Source organism: Pan paniscus, chromosome 14, assembly GCF_029289425.2.
Source record: "Pan paniscus chromosome 14, NHGRI_mPanPan1-v2.0_pri, whole genome shotgun sequence".
NCBI classification, from domain to species: Eukaryota; Metazoa; Chordata; class Mammalia; order Primates; family Hominidae; genus Pan; species Pan paniscus.
In genome coordinates, this window is record NC_073263.2 from 54,030,891 (window position 1) to 54,057,817 (window position 26,927).

Genomic DNA, 26,927 nt, shown 5'->3' on the forward strand with positions numbered 1-26,927 from the left:
AAAGTGCTGGGATTACAGGAGTGAGCCACCATGCCCAGTCACGAACTTCAAGTAAATATTTAAAATGGAGATACATCACAATGCTATTATGAATAATTTAGATAGAAATTTTAATTTAGTTCAGTACTTAAATATTTTTTGGCTCTTCTTTCCCACTTTACCTTTCTCTGTTCCTTCCTCAGTTACCTACATATCAGATTAGATTATTGATATCTGAGATATATCACTGACCCAGAGCAAAATTGCATATTAGTTTACCATCTAATCAGCCTAATGCACTTAAATTCCCTTGGAATCTTTTCTGTTCAGATTGGTGTGCATCTCTCTGAACTTGTAGCTTTACTGACATTTCCAAAAAAAGGTAGACGGTTTCTAGGTGGTGTGTGTTTTTGTTAGTTACTAGAGCCACTTACCCTTTGTAACTAGCTCTAAAGAAGTACATCTTTTGCTCATACCTGCTACTGTAACCATATGACAGTATGGATTTAAGTTATTTCTGCCTAGAGGAATTAGATGATAAAAGCTAAAAGGACAAAATACTGGTTTCTGTTCAGGGAAGGGTCATATGTAGTTTTAAATAAAAGGGTTCATCTCTTTTGATGTGGTTTCCCTTTCTCCATCTGTGCATTTTTTAAATCGTAAGATCATTTTACACACACCAAGAGATTTTATTTTGGGAACTTGTGGGGAAAATATTGATTTACCTACAAATGTTACTATTTGGAGCCATCCTTGTGATTGGTTTCTGAGATTAATTTAACTCTTAGCCTCACTTCCTACCTTAGTAAAGTTGCTCCTCCAAATCAGCTAAAATCATATACAATGAATGCTAACTCATTACTGCAAATAGTGGTAGTTACTGTGTACTAGCATTTCTTATGGATTGGGTGGCATTATCTCATTTTTAATCGCCCTTCAATAGCATCCCATTATTGCAAATCAGAAAGATGATGGGGCCAAAGTAAAGTTCTTTGCCCAGGTCACTCTACTAATAAGTAATTGCAATAGCTGGGATTTGAACCCAGGCCTATCAGACTCCATTACCCATACTTCTGACAACTGCAATCCTCTCATCAGGTTAATAGGCTAGATGTGGAATGAAAGATTTTTATTACCAAATCAGCTGACTGGAAATGAAGCAGAGAATATTCAAGTTAAAGAACTAATTCTTTTTTTTTTTTGAGACAGTCTCACTCTGTCGTTCAGGCTGGAATGCAGTGGTGCAATCTCGGCTCACTGCAACCTCCACCTCCCAGGTTCAAGTAATTCTTCTGCCTCAGCCTCCTGAGTAGCTGGGATTACAGGCATGGGCCGCCATGCCCAGCTAATTTTTGTATTTTTAGTAGAGACGAGGTTTCACCATGTTGGTCAGGCTGGTCTTGAACTCCTGACCTCATGATCCGCCCACCTTGGCCTCCCAAAATGCTGGGATTATAGGCGTGAGCCACTGTGCCCAGCCAAGAACTAATTCTTATATAGGAGCTGGGAAGATACATTCCTAGAGATTCTCACTTTCTTAAGTAGGAAAGCTTATTAGGAATCCAAATCTTTTGCCTCATACTGGAAGTAATGCAAAGAAGTAGTCTGATTTTTGAGAGGGTGCTGTTTTTCTCAAATCTAGATCATTACAGAGAAACAGTGTACTTTTAACAACTGTTGCATGTGTAAGAAGACTGGTACATGATGCCAATGAAATTCTTTTTTTCCTTTAACTTGGGAGCTCTCATACCAGTTCCGTTGTACAAATGCTGAGATTGTTTCAAGGTTTTATTCCTACAGACATGTTAGGATTTGTGTATCACTGATTTCTCCAATAAAATTTGAATATTTTAGGTTATTTCCTTTTTCTTATGTTAGCATTTTGTATATATATATATATTTGAATTTTGGCTTGTCTGGAGTCTTAAATATTTGGTATGCCTTCACATTTGGATTTTTAGTTTTATTTTTACATTGAGACTTCTACCTATATCATTGACTTTATTTTTTCCTATGATTAAAGGATTCAGTTATACAAAAAGATGTTTCAGAAACACTGCTATTTACCTAAAGGTAATTTTCAGTTTCTTTAGAAGGAGTTAGGAAAATGGTCCTTAATACCTATATAGGGTTTTTTAAAAAACTGTACCCTATAATGCAGCCACAGAAGATCTAAATAATAAACAATTGCGCATACTATTAATATATATTTAGAGCTTTTGTTAAGTACATGAAAAGACAGTATTGCATAGTGGTTAAATGCATGGACTCTGAAGCCATCCTGTTTGGGATCATCCTGGCTACATTGCTTACTAGCTGTGTGACAATGGATATAGGTGCTTAATGTCTCTGTGCCTCAGTTTTTGCGTCTATGTAAAGGAGATAATAGGATCCCCCTCATGCCTCATGGTCTTAGTTGAATGAATTCATGTAACTCCACAGTTATCTTAATCCAGAAGGCTCAAAATACTAATGTTGTGTGTGTGTGTGTGTGTGCATCTGTATGACAAGTGATATAAAACGTGACCTGAATTTATAATATGAAGAGTCACATTTTGCAGCAGAAATATTAAATGTTTAATTATAGAATGCTAGCACTGATCCTGCTGAAATTGTTACAAAATACAGCAGTTGCCCCTTAACTGTGGCAGATACATTCCAAGACCCCCAGTACTGAATGCTGTATGTACATTTTTTATACATGTGTACTTTTGATAAAGTTTATAAATTAGGCACAGTAAGATACTAATAATAGAATATACAATATACCGCAATAAAACTTAGGTGAACAGTTATTTTTGGACAGCAGTTGACTGTGGGTCACTGAAATTGTGGAAAGCAAAACCATGGATAAAGGGGAACTATTAATAGTCTATCTATATTGCATTATCTTCTAAAATCCAAAATTCTGACTTCAAAAACTCATCTGAGGGTTTTGGAATTGTGTATCTATGTGTGTGAAGTGCAAAGAGCAGTGCTTCATGTGACAGATAACATCAGATGATCCTAGGCTGGAAGGTGGAAATCCTAGAGAAGATTTTTTTGTGTTGTAAGTTCAGTCTTTCAAGATGTGGAATTCTGTCTGAGGAAAGTATATCACCTAGTTAACAATTTTACTGTAATTTATAAAATTTGTACTTTGGAGAGCATAAGAATTCATGAAAAGTTTTTAATAATTTTACTTAAACAGAGCTTAATTATGTAAGTATTGTCAGCACTTTATAAAGAATCGTAAAGTAAAATGGTGGCAGAAAATATAAACTAGATGTAGAATGTTAAGGAACTTTCGGAAGTTCTCTGGTTTTCATTTCAATTTCAAAGCTCAAAACAGAAGGTAAAACTATTAGGATTTGTGAAAAATACAAGGTACAAAATCACGCAGTTTATAAACCACAGATTGTCTTGTTGTTCCCATCAGTGAAAAGAAGCTGATATTTGTTTGTGTTTGTTTTTGTTTTTGAGACGGAGTCTCGCTCTATCGCTCTGTCGCCCAGGCTGGAGTGCAGTGGCGCCATTTTGGCTCACTGCAAGCTCCGCCTTCCGGTTCACGCCATTCTCATGCCTCAGCCTCCCAAGTAGCTGGGACTACAGGCGTCCGCCACCATGCCCGGCTAATTTTTTGTATTTTTAGTAGAGACAGAGTTTCACCGTGTTAGCCAGGATGGTCTCATCTCCTGACCTTGTGACCCGCCCGCCTCAGCCTCCCAAAGTGCTGGGATTACAGGCGTGAGCCACCATGCCCAGCCCGCTGATAGATGTTTTTATAAGAGTTAATTCATCAATCTTATTATTCTTGCCCCAAATGAATCAGTGTGGAGCATGTACAAGTGTGTAGACATTAATATGGGCTCACTGTCAGCTGGGAGTTCTCACAACTACCACTTTTTACTGATTATCTGTTTTCTAAACTTTTTCTGTGGCTTGAAGTGACTGAAAGTGAACACATTCATAAGTAATGAGCTTAGGCTGAGGATATATATCCAGTGGGGGATGAAACATGCTTAAGAAATTGAGTGCATTTCCTTTATTATTATTATTATTTTGCTATTTCAAAACAATTGACTTTAAAAAATTATACTTCACCACAGAGAGAGGTGTTGTTTTGTAATGGAAGGAGTAGTAACTTATGAATCTAGACCCTTACAATCCCAGTTCTGATACTTTCATAATTGTGTGTTTTGAGGGCAAGTGACTTATCTGAACTTTTTTATAACACTGGATGATAATTAACCCTCAGGATTGTGAGGATTTAATAACTAAGTCCTGACTCAAATTATGTTACCAATAAATGCTACTTAAATGTAAAGTCCTTGATTTATTTTTTCCCCTCAGTCCTGTTTAGTGTTGAAATTCTTCAAAGGAGGGTGAGTCTGGCATTTACCTGCTATTCAAGAGTTTTCAGAATTCAACCCCAGCCAAAATTTTTGGCCACATCTCTTGTCACTGCTTTGCTGTGTACTAAAGCTCCCAGACACACAAGAATCTTCTAGTCATGGTCAAACTTTTTCTGCAAAGGGCACTTACAGTCTATTGCATATTCTTTGTTTTTAGTGTTCAGACATCTGCTGTTTCTGAATATGTCGTGTATTTTCATTCCTTTTTCTGCCCCTCCTGGGCATCTCCAGTTTCCTACTGATGTGTCAAAACTGAGTTTGTATGCTACCTCCAGGAAAGCAGTCTAATCTTTTGCAACTCTGTTACTGACTTTCGTGGCATTGGATTGGGTTATTTGCTTATGGTTGAGACATCACTGGATCCTTTGATGGAGTCATACCAAAACCACAACGTGTCATGAGCATGCTTGAGAGTGCTAATCTATTCCTTGTTTGTCAGACCAGTACATTACAGTTGATTCATTTCTTCCCCCGTGTGACTGAGTTTCTTGAGGGCGGGGTCTGGCTTCCATCTTTGTGTGTGTAGCACCTGGTACATAGAGAACAGGCTCCCAGAATTGGATGGATTTGCTCATGGTCTTATCACTGCACAGAATGCCCTTATTTTCTTCCATTCATTCTATGAGACCTCAATTAAAATGTCAGTACTCTTGTGGAACTCCCCACTCCATGCCCTCTACTGAAATGCATTGCCACTCTAGTTGTGATGTGGGAGTGCCTTGTTTATGCCTCTATTTATGACACCTTCATGGTGTCACATGTTTTAGGGTTAGTTGCGGCTGTGTCTGTTTTACCTTGTGTGTCTTGGTCAGTTAGTGTTATTTACTTAAGCTTTGGATCTTTGATACATAGCATAGTGCCTTTCACATAGTATGTACTCAAATATTGGAAGTTACTCATCCCAAACCATAGTGTTTAAAATTGGGGTTTTTAAAAAATGTCAAGCCCTTAAAGTTGATCATTTATTTGTCAATGTAAATAGAATAGTAATTTGTTTTCAAAAAGATGAGGTCTTGCTATGGTGCTCAGGCTGGAGTGCAGTGGCTGTTCACAGGCGTGATAATTGTGTGTTATAGCCTCAAAGTCCAGGGCTCGAGTGATCTTCTCACTTCAGCCTCCTCAGTAACTGAGACTAGGCGTGCACCACCGTTTCTGACAGGATTGTAATTTTTAAGTAGGTTTTTAACCCACAGCCACGAGAGCTAATTTTAACTACATTGTTAGAGGTAGTAACAGTTATATAACTAATCAAAACCAGTGTGATATCCAAGTACTTTTTTTTTTTTTTTTTTTGCTATTTAATTTTGAGATGCCATTTTTTGGAGGGGTGTCCTGATTTATTTATTTTATTTATTTATTTTTATTTTTATTTTTTTAGATAGGGTCTTGCTCTTTGCCTAGGCTGGAATGTAATGGCATGGTCGCAGCTCACTGCAGCCTCCGTCTCCTGGGCTCAAGCAATCCTCCTTCCTCAGCCTCCTGAGTAGCTGGGACTACAGGTGTGTGCCACCACTCCCAGCGACCATGCCATTACATTCCAGCCTGGGCAAAGAGCAAGACCTTATCTAAAAAAATAAAAAATAAAAATAAATAAATAAAATAAATCAGGACACCCCTCCAAAAAATGGCATCTCAAACTTAAATTTTGTGTAGAGATGGGGTCTCCCTGTATTGCCCAGGTTGGTCTCAAACTCCTGGGCTCAAGCAGTCCACCCACCTTGGCCTCCCAAAGTGTTGGGATTATAGGCGTAAGCCACTGTGCCCGGCTGTTTTTTGTTTTGTTTTGTTTTGTGTTTTAATTGAACGGACTGAAGTTTACTTTCTAACTAGGTTAGCCCTCCATTCATACAAAATTATGAGCCCAAATGTCTTGGGGAGAGTACAGGAGAGGCCAGATCTTAAAAGCCAGGAGTGGAATTAGGTTTGAGCATATGTAGCAATCTGGAAACAAAGAGTGAGTCAATTTATAAGCCTACCAATCTTCTTGGAGACAAAAGTTTGAATTGCTCACGTGTCCATTTTTTTTCTGGAATCCCTGAAGAAATTTTGAGATACTGAATACTAGAAAACCCTCTTTGATGAGGGTTGTATACTTTATTTTTAAACAGTATCAACACCGTTGAGGCCCTTCAAGTCTTTGCTGTCAAAAGCCATACGCTTTTTCTTTGAGTGAGCCTTTACTTTAAGGTATGTAATAGAATAATACAGGTATCTGAAAAAGAACTTGGTTCATGACATCCACTCATTCATTTATGCACTCAGCAAATATTCATTGATTGCCAAATACGCGTCAGACACTGAGCTAGGTGCTAGGTACTAGGTAAACAAAATTCCCTGTCTTCATGGAACTTAGCTTGTGGTGGTGGAAAGAAGCCCTCAGCCTGAATACTCAACTTATGTCTGCCGTTTATTCCTTAACACATTAAACTATAGGTAATAGCATATGTTAGTCTAATCTTTGTTTAGCAAAGCTATTTCTTGTTCTGGAATATAAGTACAGTTACAGCAGAATAAGTACCAAGGCAAGATTATAGAATGACCGGTTGTGAACAGGGACTTAGGAATATGTGTAGCATAGGATTTTATTTTAGAGTTGTTAAAATCAGATCAACAGAGCATGTTTTTATGGGCCATCTGACAAGACTAGAGGTAGCTTTGGAACCTCTTATTCCCTGGAATGCAAACATGTATTTGCATTTCATCCACTGTCAGTATGAGGAGACAAAAACGAAGTCAGGATTTTGGAGCTGGAATGGATCTTAAATACTATGTAGTCCAAACCTTTGGTTTTACAGATGCACTTTTTCCAGAATGCTGTCATCTCATATACTTTTTTCTTCATACAGGTTTTTAATGTAACTCACTCAGATCGTTGGTGATAGACTCTCTTTTAAAACTTATTTATCCTAATCTTTTTTTTTTTTTTTTTTTTTTTTTTTTAGGAGACAGGGTTTTGCTCTGCTGTCCAGGCACACAGTAGCTCACTGTAACCTCCAACTCCTGGAGTCAAGTGATCCTCCTGCCTCAGCCTCCCAGGTAGCTGGGACTGCACTACTAGTGCACTAAGCTAATTTTTAAATTTTTTTTTGTAGAGACAGGGTCTTGCTGTGTTGCCCGGGCTGCTCTCTTAACTCCTGGCCTCAAGTAATCCTCTTGCCTTGGCTTCCCAAAGTGCTGGGATTACAAGCGTGAGCCACCATGCTTAGCTGATTTACCCTAATCCTCTGCTGACGTTCTGATATCAGACAACTAAAATTATAACATTGGGCAGCTATTTTGTATAATATATAGGGTAGTGGTTCTTAAGCTTATTGGTGAGTAACCCTCACTTGGGAAGCTTATTTTTAAAAATGTAGACCTTCATTACTTTCCTCCTGAGATTTTGAATCAGTACCTTTGAGAGAGGGTCCAGTAAATCTTTGTTTTGAATGAAGTGATGGTTTTGAAGCAGGTGACCTGGAGGACTGCATGTAGAACACAGTGATGTCAGGGAGTAAAGGAGAGAACAGAAGTGAGATTAGCACTAATCACCTCTAATGCCTTATTTCCAGTAAAGTTTAGAGAAGAGGAAAAGCTACTTGGCTTGCTCCTTTGAAGGTTTTGTTTCCCTCTTAACATAGAAATTAAAAGGTAGAGGAGAGATGCTGAATGATGCTTTTTTTCTTCTTAATCTTGGGGGTCATTATGATTAAGTTATTGAATCCATATCACCGTATGACAGCACATGATGAAAGAAAATCAAATGTTTGTTTCAATCAAAGTGAAACAAAATGAGAATAACTATTTGGGCAAAACACTTTTATCACTGCTAAGATATTACTAGAACTGAGCAGAGAAATACTTATAGAGAGCCATGGCATAGTACTAATTAATAATGGGGTACCATTTAGCAACTGGAATATTCTCAGATGATGCCTGTTTAATTACCCATAGGTGCTAAGTGAATGTTAAAAATTATGGTGCTGGTTGAATAGGCCGAGTAGAATTTGTGTTAGGGCACATCCCATGGAGATCTTTTTTACTGCTTAATTTTTTGGAGTTACCTCAGTAACTTAACAGGCAGGAATATGGTTTTAATAGAAAGGAAACCACTTGCCTTTAACAGCATTAGTCCCGCTAAGAGAAAGTTTTTGCTTGTCTAGTTTATTACAGGTCTTTGACTTTGTCAGTATATGGCAAATTTAGTATAAAAGATGATTAATTATCAAGGCTGATGAAATATAGGCAGCTGAAAAGAAAATTCTTAGCAATTCTAGAAGGAACCCTGAAGGACAGGACGCCATAGAAATCCTGTTTTTTTAAAAAAGTAATTTCAAGTAAGTTTGCAAATGCAATGCTAGTAAAAAGTATATAGAGGTATGTCTTTCACACTATCTTGTTACTATTAGAATTTTTGTAGCCATGTGCAGAGGAGAGAAAAGGTGTTGGATTTTCTGCAGTTCTGATTCAGTTCTAAGAATTTGGTGTGAAAAGAATGTTTGCAAAGGAGCAGGCACAAAGGTGAGAATAGGAATACGAAACACAACATCTGTAAATTACTAAATTCAGAGGGAATTTAGTGGGGCATATCTCTTAAATGGTTTTGAATAATTTGGTGTTTTAACCAATGACTTAATTTAACTTAGTGGGTATACTGTTCCCAGTCCCATTACTGATTTTTATTCCTCTGTGATAACATACACCCAAATAAAGACTGCTATGTATTTGACTTTAAAACTATAAAGACGTAAAAAAGGTTCACTAAGCCAAACACCTTAGAAAATAGCCTCAGCTATTTGCTATGTTTATATTATACCTGCATAAAAGTATTTATGTATAGATGTACTTACCTTACACAGTAAGTACCTAAAATTTGTAAATTGAATACTTTTGAATGTAAGCAGTTGAAGTAAAACCTGTAGTGAGTTCTTCAGTCAGTCAACACTAAACCTGTTTTGTAAATTTGATGCTAGTATTATACTGGACTTTCTCAAAATGAAGTACACCTATATATGCATATAGTATATGAGCATGCGTATTTGTACAAAAGCCCTTCAAAAGGAGTTCAGCTTTTATAAACACCAAAACACTCTCTGCCTGTAAAATGTTTTTGCTGAAATTTGTATCATTAACTCTCAAATTTACATCTTCATGTTTGAGATACGCTTTTAGGACTGTCTATGCATGTAGACTTTGGTCAACTCTCTCCTCCTCCCTCAATAAATCAGTTAACTTAAAAAATATATTGTGATCATTTTTATAAAATACATGTTCATAAAACAGATCAACATATTTAGCTTATACAGAAATAAAATTAAGTCAATCCACTCACACAGAATTTCTATTTTGTAAAAATGTAGCTTGTATTTCAGTATAATAAAATCTGATGTAAGAAACTGTTGAGTGGGTTAAGTGGTTATTCTTAGTATTTTATCTACTTTTTTAGTGTCACAGTTATTTGAGGTGCTGGTGGAAGGGGAGGTGTAAAAACACACAAGTTTTTGCAGCCAGAAAATGAAAACATTTTCCATGTGCTGACTAAATGGCAGCTGTCACATATTTCCTTCCATTCCGAGTCAAACTAGGACCTTGAAATCTAACTTGAGATGTTCCATCAGGATTGGTTTGTACCACTACTGAGAATTAAATGAGTATCTAATAAAGTACCAATAATACACATAAGTCTATACATACATACTAACATTTCAGTCAAGATTCAGCACAGCAAACTGGGCTGTATTTGCAACTTTTAGACTGGCCTGGTTAAAAGTAATTTGAGAAATTAGTAGTACCAAGTTGTGAAGAAATTTGTAATTCTTCCCTGTTGCCCTCTCTTCCTTTATTGAATGCTCATCTGTCCACTTCTCTTTCAAAGTAGACCCTTATTTTCATCCTTGAATACAATTTAAGTCTCCTTTGTCATTCCTATCCTTAATCCAACCTTGAATTTTTCCTCTGTTATTAAATCATCCTGATTTTTTCTGTTAAATTGATGTCCTTGGGTATTTAGTGACGTTTCATAACACAACATAATCCCTTGGCCTGTTAGAAGTAAATTACGCACCTCCTATATTTTCATCTAATTATGAAGCTTTGAAAGGGAGCATCTTTTCAAAAGTCAGCCTTCCCTTATGACCTGCTGTCCTTATTAAGATGCCTCTTTGGCCTGTATGGCACCTGCTCAGTTTTCACATGGGAAGCTACCAAGGGGGATTCATCTAAGGTGAAAACTTAACCAGCTCCCTCCTTGCCTGCAACTTTTCATTTCCTATTTCCTACACACACACACACACACACACACACACACACACACACACACACACACACACACACTCCCCAAATTAACATGCCACTTAAAGCTTCTGCCTACATTTTCATCTTGATATTTCCTACCCCGACCTGAATGCTGTTTTCCTGCTTGTACCATGCAGCTTCACCTCACACCTCTGGTCTTACTCAAACTCCCTCTGCCTGGAATGCAAATCTTCTGTCACCTTCACTTGGCTAACTCCTGCTCATCCTTGAAAATCTAGAGAGTAGGCATTCTCCAAGAAGCCCATTGCTTCCATCTTTATCAAGACTTTGTCTGGTGTGCCTTGATTATCTGTATCTCTCATAAGACCATATGCTCTTCTGGGCTGGGATCGCTAAATCATTCTCTTTATTTTTAGAACCCAGTACAGGTTGCTGAGCCATGGGGTTGGGAGATGATATGCAGAACCACTGACGCACATTTCTTTCGTTAATAGAGTAACAGCAGTTTTAAAGACTAAACGTAGAATTCATAACTGCAGGAAGTAGCTGCTTCCTGAGAACAGTGTGACCATTACATGTCATTACGGTGCCTTTCCTTCATCTCTTTTCTCCAGAGACCTAGGCTTGCTGTGTATTTCATTAAATGGAGGGATCTGAGTGTTCACCTGAAAACCAGGTTTTTAAAATTCTGTGTCATTTTTATAGACTTTAATTGGAAAACGCCAGTATTAGGGATTTACTGTGGAATACACAATAATAAGGTATATTCTGAATATGAGAGTGTAGTGAGATCATGGCATCAAGACCTTTCTGTCGTCTCAGAATCTGTGTTTTGGAAAACTTCTATTTTCCTTAGGAAAGTTGTTTATCTATCAAACTGTGGGATGCAAAACTGAAATGTCAAAAATATAAAATACCTGCTCATCCTCTTGATCTAATATTTCAATTTCTAAAGACAGTCCTTGTTCCTGAGAGACTTTCTTTATGTCATTATACATAAATAAGCTATTCCTCCTCAGCTGTATCTGCCAAGCAACACTGTCAGCCCTGTAACTAGGAGAGTAACTTATTGGTAATTGGACTACAGCCGCAGCCTGATTTGTACTACAAAGGTAAAAATCATTATGCTTCTTCATGCCCAGTGACCACTTACTGAAAACAGATTGAGAAAGGTGTGAAGACCTGCTTTTCAGAATGTCAATAAAGTCCTTCCTCCCCGCAAGTCTGATTTATCTTCGACTGCATTTTTCTTTATCCTAGTGCTGTTTCCCTGGAGGTGACTCTTAACACAGGTCACATGCCAGTGCACTCAAATAATTCCCCATGAGCTTCCAGGGTGAGGCTAAAAATGTTCACTTTTAGGTAGATTCCATTATATATCCTTTCCTTTTTCTGTGTGTTTTTATCTGGGAATTCTGGGGACAAAAAAGATTAAGAAGAGTTGAGGAATTCCGTACAAATAACAATGACTTATTTTCATCATGACTTAATTAAAAGGAGCTCAAGTGTACAATTGAGATTTTTGGCAAATTGTAAATTTTCATGTTTATTTCAAAATAGCTTTGGAAGATACAAGCAAGGGAAGACTTATGGCAAAGCAATGCAAATAAAAAATAACAAATAATAAAGGGGTTATGGCATTTTAGACTTGAACTACCCTTTCAGTACATTTGCATATACTAAAGTTCTGGAAAGCAATTGAAAAAAATTCTGTTAAGAGTGTCAAGAATAACCGCTCAGGTTGAGTGTAAAAATATTTTGTGGTCCCATCAGCATCAACCTGCCTTAATGCTTCTTTGGTTGTCTCTTCAGCTAGTTCTTATTTTACAGCACATGATATATGAAGTGATTTCACACCATGCCCAAGATACGGGCCACCCACCAGCTACATGGCATGATGACTCTGCAGGCCGAACGGCAGCCTTGATAATTATAAGGCCATGGGTAATAGCCCCCCAGGGGTTCACAGATCTTCTGGCAGTGGGTGTAGCTCCGCCTACATTCTATACAACAGATTCCTTCGTGATCCAGTCTAGGGTCGAATGTCATGCTTTCCCCTTCCTGCTGCTGTGAAATAAAAGATAATTATTTGTGATAACTGCATAATGAGAAGGTCATAGCATGCATGTTATTTTTAAATAAGATTCTGAATTTTTCACTGCTACAGGAAGGTGTAATCTGTAAAGGGTTTGATCTTGTGTACCCTGTCATTCATAATTCATGTTTACTGCTGTCATTCATAATTCCTTTTGACACCAAGGAATCTACACCTACCTCACCTGTCACTGACTAGAAAGTTGTTTTGTCTTTTAAAACGATATCCTGAAGTTTCTCCATGCCTTTAATGAACTATGGTTACCACTTAGTAACTCAGCTTGTTTTAAGTAGGAAAGCAAGAAGGAAGCATTATGATAAAAAGTAGCATTTCTGCCACTGCTAATTCTAAGTCAGTGGAATGCTTGTGGCTTCTTGCAGTAATAGCTTCCAGGGCTCTAGAAGCACATTTTGAAACTCATCAATCTAGGCTAAAGACAGATTTCAATTCCAGTTGCACTGGCTCTGAGAACACTGTCAAGTCATTTAGTTTTCTCCTGCTTTCATTTCAGTAACAGAATGGGGATGTTATCTCTATAGGGACAAAGGGGTCTCAGGAAAAGACTCCACAAAAACATGTAAAATTCAAGGCCTTAAACTTTGCCTTCTAGTTTTTTATGTAAGTATAGTTATATAAACACAAGATTACATTGGTGAAGTAAAAATCTCCATTTTCACTGCTGGTGAGATTACAGAACTGGAAGGAACTCCCATCCCTCCAACCCTGCCCGGTTTACATATTTGGTTTTCCTTTTTGGGGACTTCTAAGGGTGGAGATTCTGCATTATTTTTAATATGGTATTGAAGTGCATTCCCAAGAAACCCTTATCTTTAAATTCTTGATTCAATTTAAGATTCTTTCCTAAAGTTAGCTGATTCTGGTGTTTAAACAAAGTCTTTAATCTTAATTTGGGATGTCGGGGAGTGGGGGGAGTTATTAAAAATCTCAGCCAGGCGCAGTGGCTCATGCCTGCAATCCCAGCACTTTGGGAGGCCAAGGTGGGTGGATCACCTGAGGTCAGGAGTTTGAGACCAGCCTGGCCAACATGGTGAAACCAACCCCATCTCTACTAAAAATACAAAAAATTAGCCAGGCGTGGTGGTGGACACCTGTAATTCCAGCTACTCAGGAGGCAGGAGAATCTCCTGAACCAGGAGGTGGAGGTTGCAGTGAGCTGAGATTGTGCCATTGCACTCCCGCCTGGGTAACAAGAGTGAAACTCTGTCTTGTAAAAAAAAAAAATTTCAAACATACTGGAGAGTAGAGAGAATTATAGATTGAACACCAATAGACTCATCTAGATTGGACAATTGCTAACCTATTGTCAAATTTGCTTTTCCCCTTCCTGCAACAGCAAAAGATAGGGAAATAATTTATATGTCCATCAAAGCAAAACTAGTATTTTAAAGTAAATTCTGAAGTTAATTTAAAGAGAATTGGAGGAATTGTGACATTTCTTCCATAAATACTTTAGAATGTGCCCCCCAAAATAAGGATATTTTCCTAAATTTACAACCAGATTGCCATTATCACAAAATTAACAACATGATCTGATACAACCTATATTCAAGTTATGTCATAAAAATATTTATTATCTTACTCTTAAAGCATTCATTTTTTAATTCATCAGACTCAATCTGTTCTTTACCTTATTTCTTGAATAGGTTAATCTGGGACAGCAAAAAGACAACAACCTTATTTATTAATTATGGGGCAGGGAGAGTTAAAAGGCCTGTCAGTTGAGGCACTTCCTTATCTGAGGGCCTGACAAAGTTTTAGGATTGAAAGGTTGGGAGGAAATCTCATGTTACCCTAAGATACATTTTTTTAAAGGAATAACTGAATGAGATCATGGAGATAAATGCTTTAACCATTGCTGCTTAAAGTCCAACATATAATAAAGGAAAAAATTGATATAATTGGAGTTTTTCAAGGGATACAGGTCACTCAAGACTGGATCCAAGGCAAAGTCATATCCTGCCTGTCTATAAAGGGGCTGATGCCCTCACCCCTTGAGCCAGATTCAGCCAGCCCAGCTCTCTAGGGAATAAACAATATTAAATTTTATTTGTCTATTCAGATTCTTTTTATTCTTCTTCAAGCTAAGGTAGTAAAGTATTGTGGCATCCTGAATTTTCTGATAAGCCTTTGGTTGTTTAGAAAATACTTTTTGCTCCAAGCTTTTCTAAAATATTTTTAAAATGACAAACTAGGAAATATATTTGCAACACCTGAAATAGTGTTGGACTGAATAGGCTACATAGAAAAACGTGCAAATGACTTAGTATATGAAAAGATGCTCACCCTTACACATAATTAAAGACAAGCAAGATAAACAACCAGGAGATAGAATTTACACCCAAGAGATTGGTGAAAGTTTTTTTTAAGTTTGGTAAGAAGTGGGTCCTTTCATTACTGTTTGCAGACATAAGGCTGATGTAATTCCTTGAAAAGCAATTTGGTATCCTCCATTAAAATGTAAATCTACTTCGATGCAGCAGACTCATGCTTCGGTATTTATGCTAAAGGTAGACTTCCATGTGTGTACAAAGAGGCACAATACTAATAGCTAATATTGAGAAAGTTACTGTTCACCTATGTATCTCAAGCCCTGTGCTAAAAGAGCTCCACCTGCATTACCTTTATTTACTCCTCATAATCCTGTAAGTCATGTACAAGATTGTATCCTGTAACAGTATTTGCAAACAGCAAAAGACAGGGAAATAATTTATAGCCATGAAAGCATAACTAAATTTCTGTACATTTATGTATACAATGAGTTACTATTAAATGAATAGTAGTCATTAAATGAATGAGGTACTATGTAGGAAAACAATCTCCAAAATATTGTAACTGGAAAGAAAGCAAGGTATAAAAGTTTTGTGTTAAAAGTGTGTGTGTGTGTATGTGTGTGTGTCTGTGTGTGTGTACTTATGCAAAGAAACTGGACAAATAGTCATTGTTAATAGGTTGCTTTGGGGAGGGTGTCTGGAGTGGAAGGGAAACACTTTTCTTAATATATACTTTTGTACTGTTTTTAAAAATTTTCTGCATGTATTTTTAATTTAATTTATTTTTTAGTTGAAGTCTCACTCTGTCACCCATGCTGGAGTGCAATGGCATGATCTTGGCTCACTGCAACCTCAGTCTCCTGGGTTCAAGTGATTCTCCTACCTCAGCCTCCTGAGTAGCTGGGACTATAGGTGCACGTCACTGTGCCAGCTAATTTTTTGTATTTTTAGTAGAGACGGGGTTTTACCATGTTGGCCAGGCTAGTCTTGAACTCCTGACCTCAGGTGATCCGCCCACCTCAGCCTCCCAAAGTGCTGGGATTACAAGTGTGAGCCACTGCGCCCAGCTTGTATTTTTAATTTTAAAAGCTAGCTACAAATAAATATCTATTCTACTTTTTCACTCCCTGAAAAGTATAATGGTAAGTATTTTGTGGAAGATTTGAGTTTTTAGCACCTCGTATCATCCTCACAAACATCACTTTTCAGTGTTTCAGCCTAAAGCGTTTTACATCTAAGTGTGGGTCTATCCTCTAACTGGACTGAGAGCCCCTGAGGGCAGATGACACCTCGTGTCATCCTCACAAACATCACTTTTCAGTGTTTCAGCCTAAAGCATTTTACATCTAAGTGTGGGTCTATCCTCTAACTGGACTGAGCCCCTGAGGGCACAGTCTCCTGACTGTGCACAGAGCCTGGGAAAGAGCAGGTGCCTAAATGACTGCCTGTTGAATAAAGTGGATATAAAGGGGGAAAGAGAATACTTCCATTCCATATGTTGCCTCCAGGGAGCACTCTAGGAAACATTTTCAAATAATCAAATTCCTGATATGAATTTGTTTTCATGAATTTGCCTGTGACTCAAAAAAAGGAGAGCACAGAAAACAACTGAATAAGGGTTACCAGCCAATCAGGATTTTACACTACAGTGTGCTTAAGTGTGCTTACCCTTAATTATAAACCTTGCAAAAGGTTGGGTGCGGTGGCTCACACCTGTGATCCCAACAACATCTTGGGAGGCCAAGGCAGGTGGATCACCTGAGGCCAGGAGTTCAAGAACAGCCTGCCCAACATGGTGAAACCCTGTCTCTACTAAAAAAAAAATACAAAAAATTAGCTGGGCATGGTGGTGGGCACCTGAAATCCCAGCTACTTGGGAGGCTGAGGCAGGAGAATTGCTTGAACCTGGGAGGCGATTCCCAGGCAGTGAAACAACAACAAAAAAACAACTTTGCAACAAATGAAAATGTATTTTTAAAATAATTGAATAAAAGTCTAAGTTGAATACTTATATGCGCGTTTGAAACCTCAAGTACAAACACCATTTCAACACTATTTTTTTTTTTTGAGACGGAGTCTCGCCCTGTCACCCAGGCTGAAGTGCAGTGGCCCAATCTTGGCTCACTGCAACCTCCATCTCCTGTGTTCAAGCGATTCTCCTGCCTCAGCCTCCGGAGTAGCTGGGATTACAGGCGTGTGCCACCATGCCTGGCTAATTTTTTGTATCTTTAGTAGAGACAGGGTTTCACCATGTTGGCCAGGCTGGCCTCGAACTCCTGACCTCGTGATCTGCCCACCCCTGCCTCCCAAAGTGCTAGGATTACAGGCGTAAGCCACCACGCCCGGCCTTGGCACTATGTTTAATGCATTTGTCTAATCATGTCAAAAAGCACCGGAACGCACATGATAAGGATTATCAGGATTGAAGGCTTGTGAGTCCTCTTGAACACTGGGTCTGGTTTCATTATTCAGTCTTCCAGTGCCTGGGTTGCTCCGTGGTCCACTGTGTGGTCTTTTTGTGGTAGTTGGAACAATTTTTCTTACCACTTCTCTTCTTTCCCTCTGGATTTCTGCAAAAATTTCTGTAAATTAATCCCTTTATTTGAATAATTAAGGAAATTAGATCTGTGTTTATCAGGGTGAAAAACATAAGAAAAGGATATCAAAATTTGTGCATAACCAGATGGCTTAAAATTTTTGTACTGATGTTTGTAATAATAAAGCATGTTTTAGAGTCTTGGGCTAATAGTTAAACATACAGATAATCTGAATTTGGTTTTGTAATACTAATTGAGGATGACATTGTAAGATGGTCTGACAAACCTCAACACCACCTCCCCCCTTTCTTTTGGTCTGCCTTCACTACTGGGGCTGAGAAAATAAAACACCATTCATTTCCCCAGCTTCCTTTGCAATTAGAAGTGGCCAGGTGAGACATATCTGACCAGGGAGACATCAGCAGAATACGCTAGTGCAGTTTCTGGGAAAGCTTTTGCTTTCTCGGTAAAAGGGGACAGATAGGCTTCCCTGTCTTGTTTTTCCTTTCTTGAACACAGATGTGATATCTGGAGTTATGAGAGTCAACTTGTGACTATGAAGTGATAGGCACCATAAGCCAGCATGCTACAGGTAGTAAAATGGTAACTGGAAAGAGACTTGATGGTATCATTGAGTAGCTGATAGTGTCAAAAACCTCCTCTCTCTAGGCTTCTGGCTATATGAAAAAAATAAACCTGTGTTTGTTGAAACCACTGTTGATCAAATATTCTGTTAATTGTAGCCCTAAGTATTTCTAATGGATTGACTATATCAGTATAAAGCTTTACAGTTTGCAAGGGAAATATCTTGGTTTATTCTTTTTAAAAATCCTATGGGATAGAAAAAGCAAATGCTTTTATATATGAGGGCATCAAGCCTCAGAAAGGCCAAGTGACTTGGCCAAGATCACAGAATGGGTGGCATAGGTAGGTGCCCAGTGCGAACTCCCTGGCTCTAGTTTACCACATAGCCTCATGGGCCCTGCAGCAGGGCTGGTGGCTGCCAATTAACCAAAATACAGGCCAGGAGCAGTAGCTCATGCCTGTAATCCCAGCAGTTTGGGAGGCTGAGGCAGGCGGATCACTTGAGGTCAGGAGTTCGAGACCAGCCTGGTCAACATGGTGAAACTCCATCTCTACTAAAAATACAATAATTAGCCGGGCGTTGTGGCAGGCACCTGTAATCCCAGCTAATTGGGAGGCTGAGACAGGAGAATCGCTTGAACCTGGGAGGCAGAGGCTGCAGTGAGCCGAGATTGCACCATTGCACTCAAGCCTGGGTGACAAGAGTGAAACTCCATCTCAAAAAAAAGTAGAAAGTACCACACAGCTTGGATTTTGGTGTCTCTCTGAGCCCGTTTCGTTATCTGTAAAATGGGGATAATAGTAATATCTAATTCATAGGGTAGTGATAAGGTTAATGAGAATCTGTCTAAAGGTTTAAGCAGTGTGTTGCATATAATAAGCACTGAACTATTAGGTGATGAGGATTATATCATGCTTTGTTATTTAGGAGAACTAAGATGTGCTTTAAAGCCATTGGTAGCTTCCACAGATAGCATGGTTGGAGAGGCACCAGTGAGACCTGGATTTGATCACAGTTCTGCTTCTTTTAACTAACTAAATGACCTTAGGCAAATTACTTATCTCTGTGAACCTTAGTTTCTTCATCTATAAAATGGGAACGAGTAGTTACCCCAACAGTTGTTGGCAAAGATTAAATGAGGACAAAGCGTAATTCTCTACTACCATGCCTGACACACAGAGCTCAGCAGGTGTCAGCTCTCCCCGTTCCCCTCTGACCTATGTCCAGCTGTCATTCCCCGTGTCTCTGATAATACAGCTGTGTGACACTGATGACCTGCTGGCTTCAAGATCCAAGGGCATGGGCCGCTGGACCCTGGAGTGTGGTGCTTTTATTAGAATTAGGTGGTAGGAAGCCTGGCATCATCAGAGTTTCTTGATTGTATTGTAAAATATAACTGTACTTATGAGAGATGGGGGAATCCATTTTTCATATCTATGATATTCCATTTTATGGATATAATCAACATTTACCTTTTCTAATCTGGGGGCATTGAGGTGTTTTCCACTTTTCTTGTGTACATAATATGTGTAATTCTTGTATGGATGTTGTGGTGATTGAATACTTAAAATGTGGTCACACTATTGGGCTGGGAGGGAACAAGCCACATCTTGGATATGTAGGGAAGAAGCTCTTTCCCCAAGTGAGAAATTACTCATCCTATCAGTTGTCTTAGCATTGCCAATAATGCTGTGTTCCGATTTCCAGTGCCCACCCCATGGCCCTGCACTGGCATTTTCCATAGCACCTTGTATCATGTTATGCAATTTTCTTATTTTAATTTAGTGTTTATTTACTGTCTCCCCTTGCTGCAATGCAAAACTCCCTGAGGGCACGGGTTCTTGTCTGTTCTATTCACGGATGCACCTCAAATACCTACAACAAGTTTATGGCACGTACTAGGCCCTCATGAACGTCTGTCAAATGAGTGAATGAACTCTCTGGGTAAGAGGCTTGTCCTCAATGAGATTAGGGAGAGCTCTAACTGGTAGCACACTGCAGACTCTTGTCCTCAGCTGGAAAAGGTGGGAGTTCCTGGGCGACAGAAAGTAAGAAGGCCCACCCAGGTGGTGGCAGGTGTGGAACAGAAAGCCAGAACTTGGCAAGCCATCATAGAACTGTGAGTTGTGACCACCCATAGGAGCAAGAGCAGGAATGGCAACAGCACAGCCCATTTGGCAGCCCCTCTCCTGCCCCCTTCAGCCAGCCAGCCTCTGCTGACTGAGTTTGGAATTCTTTCTTACTGAGCCTGTATGTGGTCTCCAGCTGTTTCTCAGCCCACTGTGCCGGGCAGCTACTGCCAGTGGCTTGTCACTGAATCCTATTTGCCTCACCCAGGCTGGAGAGGAGCCATCTTCTCCAGCTTTGGGACAGAATGAGACTTGTGAACCATAAGAATAAGTTAGTCGTGGCAGATCAGAAACCTGTACTTCCTAAGCCTGGTGGGTATTTTTAAAAATTGTAAAATATACATAACGAAATTTACCATGTTAACCATTTTTAAGTGTACAGTTCAGTGGCATGAAGTACATTCACATTGCTGTGCAATCATCACCACCATCTAGAACATGTTTCATCTTGCAAAAAATGAAACTGTACCTATTAAACACTAACTGCCCAGTTTTTTCCCTGTGTGCCCACCAAGCCTAGTGGTTTTAAAGGCCTATATTTTCTTTATTTCCATGCTGCTGTCTGCTAGTCTTCCATAAAATCTTTCAGAAAACATTAGCCTATCTCAGCTGTGCTAGGAGAAAGGCCTTTTTTTCCCCCACACTTGAACCAGAGCTACAAAATAGGCCTTTGGGAGGCCAGTGTGGTGACTGCAGTAGAAATAGTGAGACAACTCAGGGGACAGGAGTAACTCAGGAGGGAGAGTGAGGCCCACCGGGCTCACTTGCCCTTCATTACCCAGAAATAGCTCAAAGATATGCTCCAGCCTAGCTGTGAACCCCAGGGAGTCTGCACTTACTTTCACTGGACTTGGAAGCTAATATTCAAGCTCTGAACTTGAGAGGAATCTCAGCCAATACCCATAGCAGCTTTTGGCTGTCCCATAATTCTAGGTTTGAACACAATAAAGACTCGGCGGTATGACAGTTTCTTAGTCCCTTGATTCTATGCCTTAGAAATAAAAAAAATGTAAAATTGGAAGGTGCAAACAACTGAGATAAAGGGGCAGAGTGGAAAGAAGTGGGAGTGTCATAAACAAAAGCTGCAGGTAATGCCATGGCATTGTCTTCCTGATCTGCCTCCTGTTAACCCTACTGCTCCTTCCCTTCCCTTCAATAGTCACGGGCTGTCATTTTCCTGCTCTTTCATCTCTCATGCTAATTACTGAGACACTGCGACATGCATCCTGATTTATCCTCCTTGTTAACATGCTCAGGCCTGTGGAGGGGGTTGGAGGAACCTCACATGCATGAACAGGGAAAGTTGTAAACAGCTTAAGATAATTTAAAATGTTACCTTTTGGATAGGTTTGTTTAAGCCAGAAAATAGGAAGGTCACCGCAGAGTTCTAACACCTTAGAACTCAAGAAGCTGTTGTCCTTCACAGGCTGATCTACAGCCACCCAGATAAGAGAATTTTCTTCATATTTGACTGGCATGATCTTGCCTTCCTGAAAGTAAAAACGATTGCATTTGAGCAAAGAGGACAGTGAAACAAATTGTATTAAGAGTCATGTGTTGCTAAAAGGTTATTTTGCCTTATAAAAAATTAATGAGAATTCCGAGCATGCGTGTGTACATGTGTGCACTTTAAGGTTCTAATCTCTTCTCTTTGTAGCTCTTTTCACAATATTTAGCACGCCTCCTCCTGTTGCCCTGCCTCTGGATAGCTGTACCATGTGAATATAAGTGCCCTGAGTTGAAGTGAAAATTACTTGATACCAATTTTGAGATTTAGGTTAATCTGATGTTTTTGATCAAAGATGTTTTTGAGGAAAAGCAATTGAACGAACCCTGGAATCCTACAAAGGATAGAGGAACCCTTCATTTGAAGTGAAAATCTTGTGGGGTTTTGTTCTGCAGCTTCTGAACAACAATGGAAAAAGCAAGTGATTGGTTCTTTAATGTCTTCAGTTCAAAGTATTATTTAACATAAACCATTTCTCCATTTCCCAGCTATAACAACACATATTTCAGATGTTCCTCACATCAAGCACACCACTGAGATTTCAAAGTTAAACCCTGGATTTTCTTCCACAGTGAGATGCTGAGAATGGTTTGATAACCCAGGAGACAAATTTATCCTGCCAGGTTGTTCCTTTCGTGTATTTATTAGTCTGCAATAGCTTGGAGAAATTAAAATGTTTTCTCCTAATTTTTAGCTAAAAGCAGTACTTCATTTATGCTTTCTCCCTCAGGCTTATGGCTGCATTAAAACAACTTAAAGTTATTGGAGGAAGCTAACAGTCAGGTAATCCAGTTATTTACCTTAAATTAAATGGCTCCATCCAGGAAATGAATGCTCTTTGAGTACTGTAGCTTTTTAAAGTTATACAAAACTGAAGAAAAATTTATGAAAGCAAGTGGTACATAAATCTACCCCATCTTAGTCTAAAGTGTGTGGGGAAGAGTGGGGTGATTGGGATAATGCATATAGATGCATCCTCCATGCTAAGAATGTTAAATAAATCTTGAGGCATGTACTTTTGGTTGCCTACCCAATCTCCTTCCTCCCCCACCTGCCTTGTAACATAGTCCTTCTTTTATTGGAAGCAGCAATGAGCCCAGCCCCAGGAGAGACACTTGCTTTCTCTAGTTCTCCTGCAGTCCAGGGTGCCCGGGTGACCCAGTGCTAGCCAGTGAGATCCAGGCCAAAGTATGCTGAGGGCTTGGGAGGCCTTCTGCTTTTCCTGATTAAAGGGAAGTCGTGGTTGGCATTGCTCAATGTCTTTCTTCCTGACATTTTTACTTGAATGCCAACCAAGGAAGTCAGGAAGAGGTTGAGCAGTGGCAACCATGATTGGAGCTGAAAGGCAAGATTTTAAAAAATCACAGAAATGCTGGCCACCGAGCCAATGCCTGCAGCCACCTGCCTCCACATTGCTTACTGTGGAGAAAAACAGATCCCGATTTGTGTAAGTTACTCTAAGGGTAGTTTTCTGTTACTGACAGCCAAACATATTCCTAATTCACACAAATGTATTGTCTGAATTTGTTTTTGTCCACTAGAGGATCCATCATGCATGACATAAACAACTAAAACACAGGACAAATAATCTACCTCTATGGCCTAAGAATCAGATGCAGACAAAGATTTAAATATAAAAGCATTCACCATCACGGCGAATTTATTTACCATGGTAAATAATGGTATTTAAAAATAGTTATTTTTAATTATTATTTGAAATAATGAAAAATTGAAGATACCTGAAGTGTTTAAGAATAAAAGACTTTTAAAATTATAATCATATGATAAAGCATATGTCCATTATAATCTACATTTTAGAAGAACTAAAGTTATGACAATAATAAGCATGTACAACAGGATAATTTCCCTTATAGAAAGACTATCACACACACACACACGGAGAAAATTCACCAAAACATTAGCATTAGCTTTTTGTGGATTATGCAATTGTAGGTAATTTTATTATCTATACTTTTTTTCCCTAAGATGTCCCAGTATTGAACCATTTGTACATCCCTGAAATAAACCTTACCTTGTCATGACATGTTACTTATTCAACATATGGCTATATTCCTTTTACTAATATTTTAGTTAAGATTCTTACACCTATTTTCTTTTTTTCTTTTTAATTTTTGTGGATCTATAGTAGGTATATACTTATGGGTTACCTAAGATATTTTGATACCAGCATGCAGTGCATAATTACCACATCAGGGTAATTACTGCAAGCATTTATTCTTTGTTTCAAACAATCCAGTTATACTCTTAGTTTTTTAAAAAATGTATAATTATTTTTTACTACAGTCTCCCTGCTGTGCTAGCAAATACTAGGTCTTATTTAGTTTTTCTATTTTTTATTCTTTATAACTATTTTTTGTACCCGTTACCATCCTCCCTTCCCCCAAACCGTTCCAGCCTCTGGTAATCATCCTTCTATTCTCTATCTCCATGAGTTCAACTGTTTTAATATTTTAAAATTATACTTTAAATTCTGGGATACATGCGCAGAATGTGCAGGTTTGTTACATAGGTATACACATGCCATGGTGGTTTGCTGCATGCATCAACTCGTCATCTACATTAGATAGTTCTCTTAATGCTATTCTTCCCCTAGCACTCCCACTCCCTGACAGGCCCCGGTGTGTGATGTTCCCCTCCCTGTGTCCATGTGTTCTCATTGTTCAGCTCCTACTTATGAGTGAGAACATGCAGTGTCTGGTTTTCTGTTCCTGTGTTACTTTGCTGAGAATGATGGTTTCCAGCTTCATCCGTGTCCCTGCAAAGGACATGAACTCATCATTTTTATGGCTGCATAGTATTCTATGGTGTACATGTGCCACATTTTCTTTATCCAGTCTATCATTGATGGGCATTTGGGTTGGTTCCAAGTCTTTGCTATTGTGAATAGTGCTGCAATAAGCATACATATGCGTGTGTCTTTATAGTAGAATGATTTATAATCCTTTGGGTATATACCCAGTGATGGGATTGCTGGGTCAAATGATATTTCTGGTTCTAGATCCTTGAGGAATCACCACACTGTATTCCACAATGGTTAAACTAATTTATAGTCCCATCAACAGTGTAAAAGCATTCCTATTCCTCCACATCTTCTCCAGCATATGTTGTTTCCTGACTTTTTGATGATCGCCATTCTAACTGGTATGAGATGGTATCTCATTGTGGTTTTGATTTGCATTTCTGTAATGACCAGTGATGATGAACTTTTTTTCATGTTTGTTGGCCACATAAAGGTCTTCTTTTGAGAAGTGTCTGTTCATATTCTTCACCCACTTTTTGATGGGGTTGTTTCTTTCTTGTGAATTTGTTTAAGTTCCTTGTAGATTCTGGATATTAGCCCTTTGTCAGATGGATAGATTGCAAAAATTTGTTCTCCCATTCTGTAGATTGCCTCTTCACGCTGATGATAGTTTCTTTTGCTGTGCAGAAGCTCTTTAATTTAATTAGATCTCATTTGTCAATTTTGGCTTTTATTGCCATTGCTTTTGGTATTTTAGTCATGAAGTCTTTGCCCATGCCTATGTCCTGAATGGTATTGCCTAGGTTTTCTTCTAGGGTTTTTATGATTTTAGGTCTTACATTTAAGCCTTTAGTCCAGCTTGAGTTAATTTTGTATAAGGTGTAAGGAAGGGGTCCAGTTTCAGTTTTCTGCATATGGCTAGCCAGTTTTCCCAAGACCATTTATTAAATAGGGAATCCTTTCCCCATTGCTTGTTTTGTCAGGTTTGTCAAAGATCTGATTGTTGTAGATGTGTGGCATTATTTCTGAGGGCTCTGTTCTGTACCATTGATCCATATACCTGTTTTGGTACCAGTACCATGCTGTTTTGGTTACTATAGCCTTGTAGTATAGTTTGAAGTCAGGTAGCATGATGCCTCCAGCTTTGTTCTTTTTGCATAGGATTGTCTTGGTTATACGGGCTCTTTTTTGGTTCCACGTGAAATTTAAAGTAGTTTTTTCTAATTCTGTGAAGAAAGTCAGTGGTAGCTTGATGGGGATAGCATTGAATCTATAAATTACTTTGGGCAATATGGCCATTTTCACGACATTGATTCTTCACATCCATGAGCATGGAATGTTTTTCCATGCGTTTGTGTCCTCTCTTTTTTCATTGAGCAGTGGTTTGTAGTTCTCCTTGAAGAGGTCCTTCACATCCCTTGTAAGTTGTATTCCTAGTATTTTATTCTCTTTTAGCAACTGTGAATGAGAGTTCCCTCATGATTTGGCTCTCTGTCTATTATTGGTGTATAGGAATGCTTGTGATTTTTGCACATGGATTTTGTATCCTGAGACTTTGGTGCAGTTGCTTATCAGCTTAAAGAGATTTTGTGCTGAGGCAATGGAGTTTTCTAAATGTACAATCACGTAATCTGCAAAATGAGACAATTTGACTTCCTCCCCTCCTATTAGAATACGCTTTATTTCCTTCTCTTGCCTGATTGCCCTGGCCAGAACTTCCAACACTATGTTGAATAGGAGTGGCGAGAGAGGGCATCCTTGTCTTGTGCTGGTTTTCAAAGGAAATGCTTCCAGTTTTTGCCCATTCACTATGATATTGGCTGTGGGTTTGTCATAGATAGCTCTTATTATTTTGAGATATGTTCCATCAATACCTAGTTTATTGAAAGTTTTTAGCATGAAGCGGTGTTAAATTTTATTGAAGGCCTTTTCTGCCTCTATTGAGATAATCATGTGTTTTTGTCATTGGTTCTGTTTAGGTAATGGATTATGTTGATTGATTTGTGTATGTTGTACCAGCCTTGTATCCCAGGGATGAAGCCGACTTGATCGTTGTGGATAAGCTTTTTGATATGCTGCTGCATTCAGTTTGCCAGTATTTTATTGAGGATTTTTGCATCGATGTTCATCAGGGATATTGGCCTGAAATTTTCTTTTTTTGTTGTGTCTCTGCCAGGTTTTAGTATCAGGATGATGCTGGTCTCATAAAATGAGTTAGAGAGGAGTCCCTCTTTTTGTATTGTTTGGAATAGTTACAGAAAGAATGGTACCAGCTCCTCTTGTACCTCTGGTAGAATTTGGCTGTGAATCCGTCTGGTCCTGGGCTTTTTTTGGTTGGTAGGCTATTAAATTGAGGCTATAACTGCCTCAATTTCAGACCTTCTTATTGGTCTATTCAGGGATTTGACTTCTTC

At 38.7% G+C, this 26,927-nt stretch overlaps 1 protein-coding gene across 6 annotated transcripts in view; it reads right to left on the reverse strand.

Annotated features, from left to right (window-relative positions):
* Positions 1 to 9,410: 9,410 nt before the first annotated feature.
* CNMD (chondromodulin) overlaps positions 9,411 to 26,927 on the reverse strand; it is a 39,570-nt gene continuing 22,053 nt past the window's right edge. For 2 of the 6 annotated variants that reach the window (XM_008966076.5, XM_008966074.5), the window contains 3 exons: positions 21,582 to 21,735; positions 17,397 to 17,575; positions 9,411 to 12,674 (listed from right to left, as the gene is read on the reverse strand). In XM_008966076.5, coding sequence (XP_008964324.3) covers positions 12,459 to 12,674; positions 17,397 to 17,575; positions 21,582 to 21,735 — 549 coding nt within the window. In that variant the 3' untranslated portion in view covers positions 9,411 to 12,458. The remainder of the gene's footprint in view (positions 12,675 to 17,396; positions 17,576 to 21,581; positions 21,736 to 26,927) is intronic. The other 4 variants (XM_055096823.2, XM_003813541.6, XM_024925331.4 and 1 more) reach the window with 3 other exon arrangements.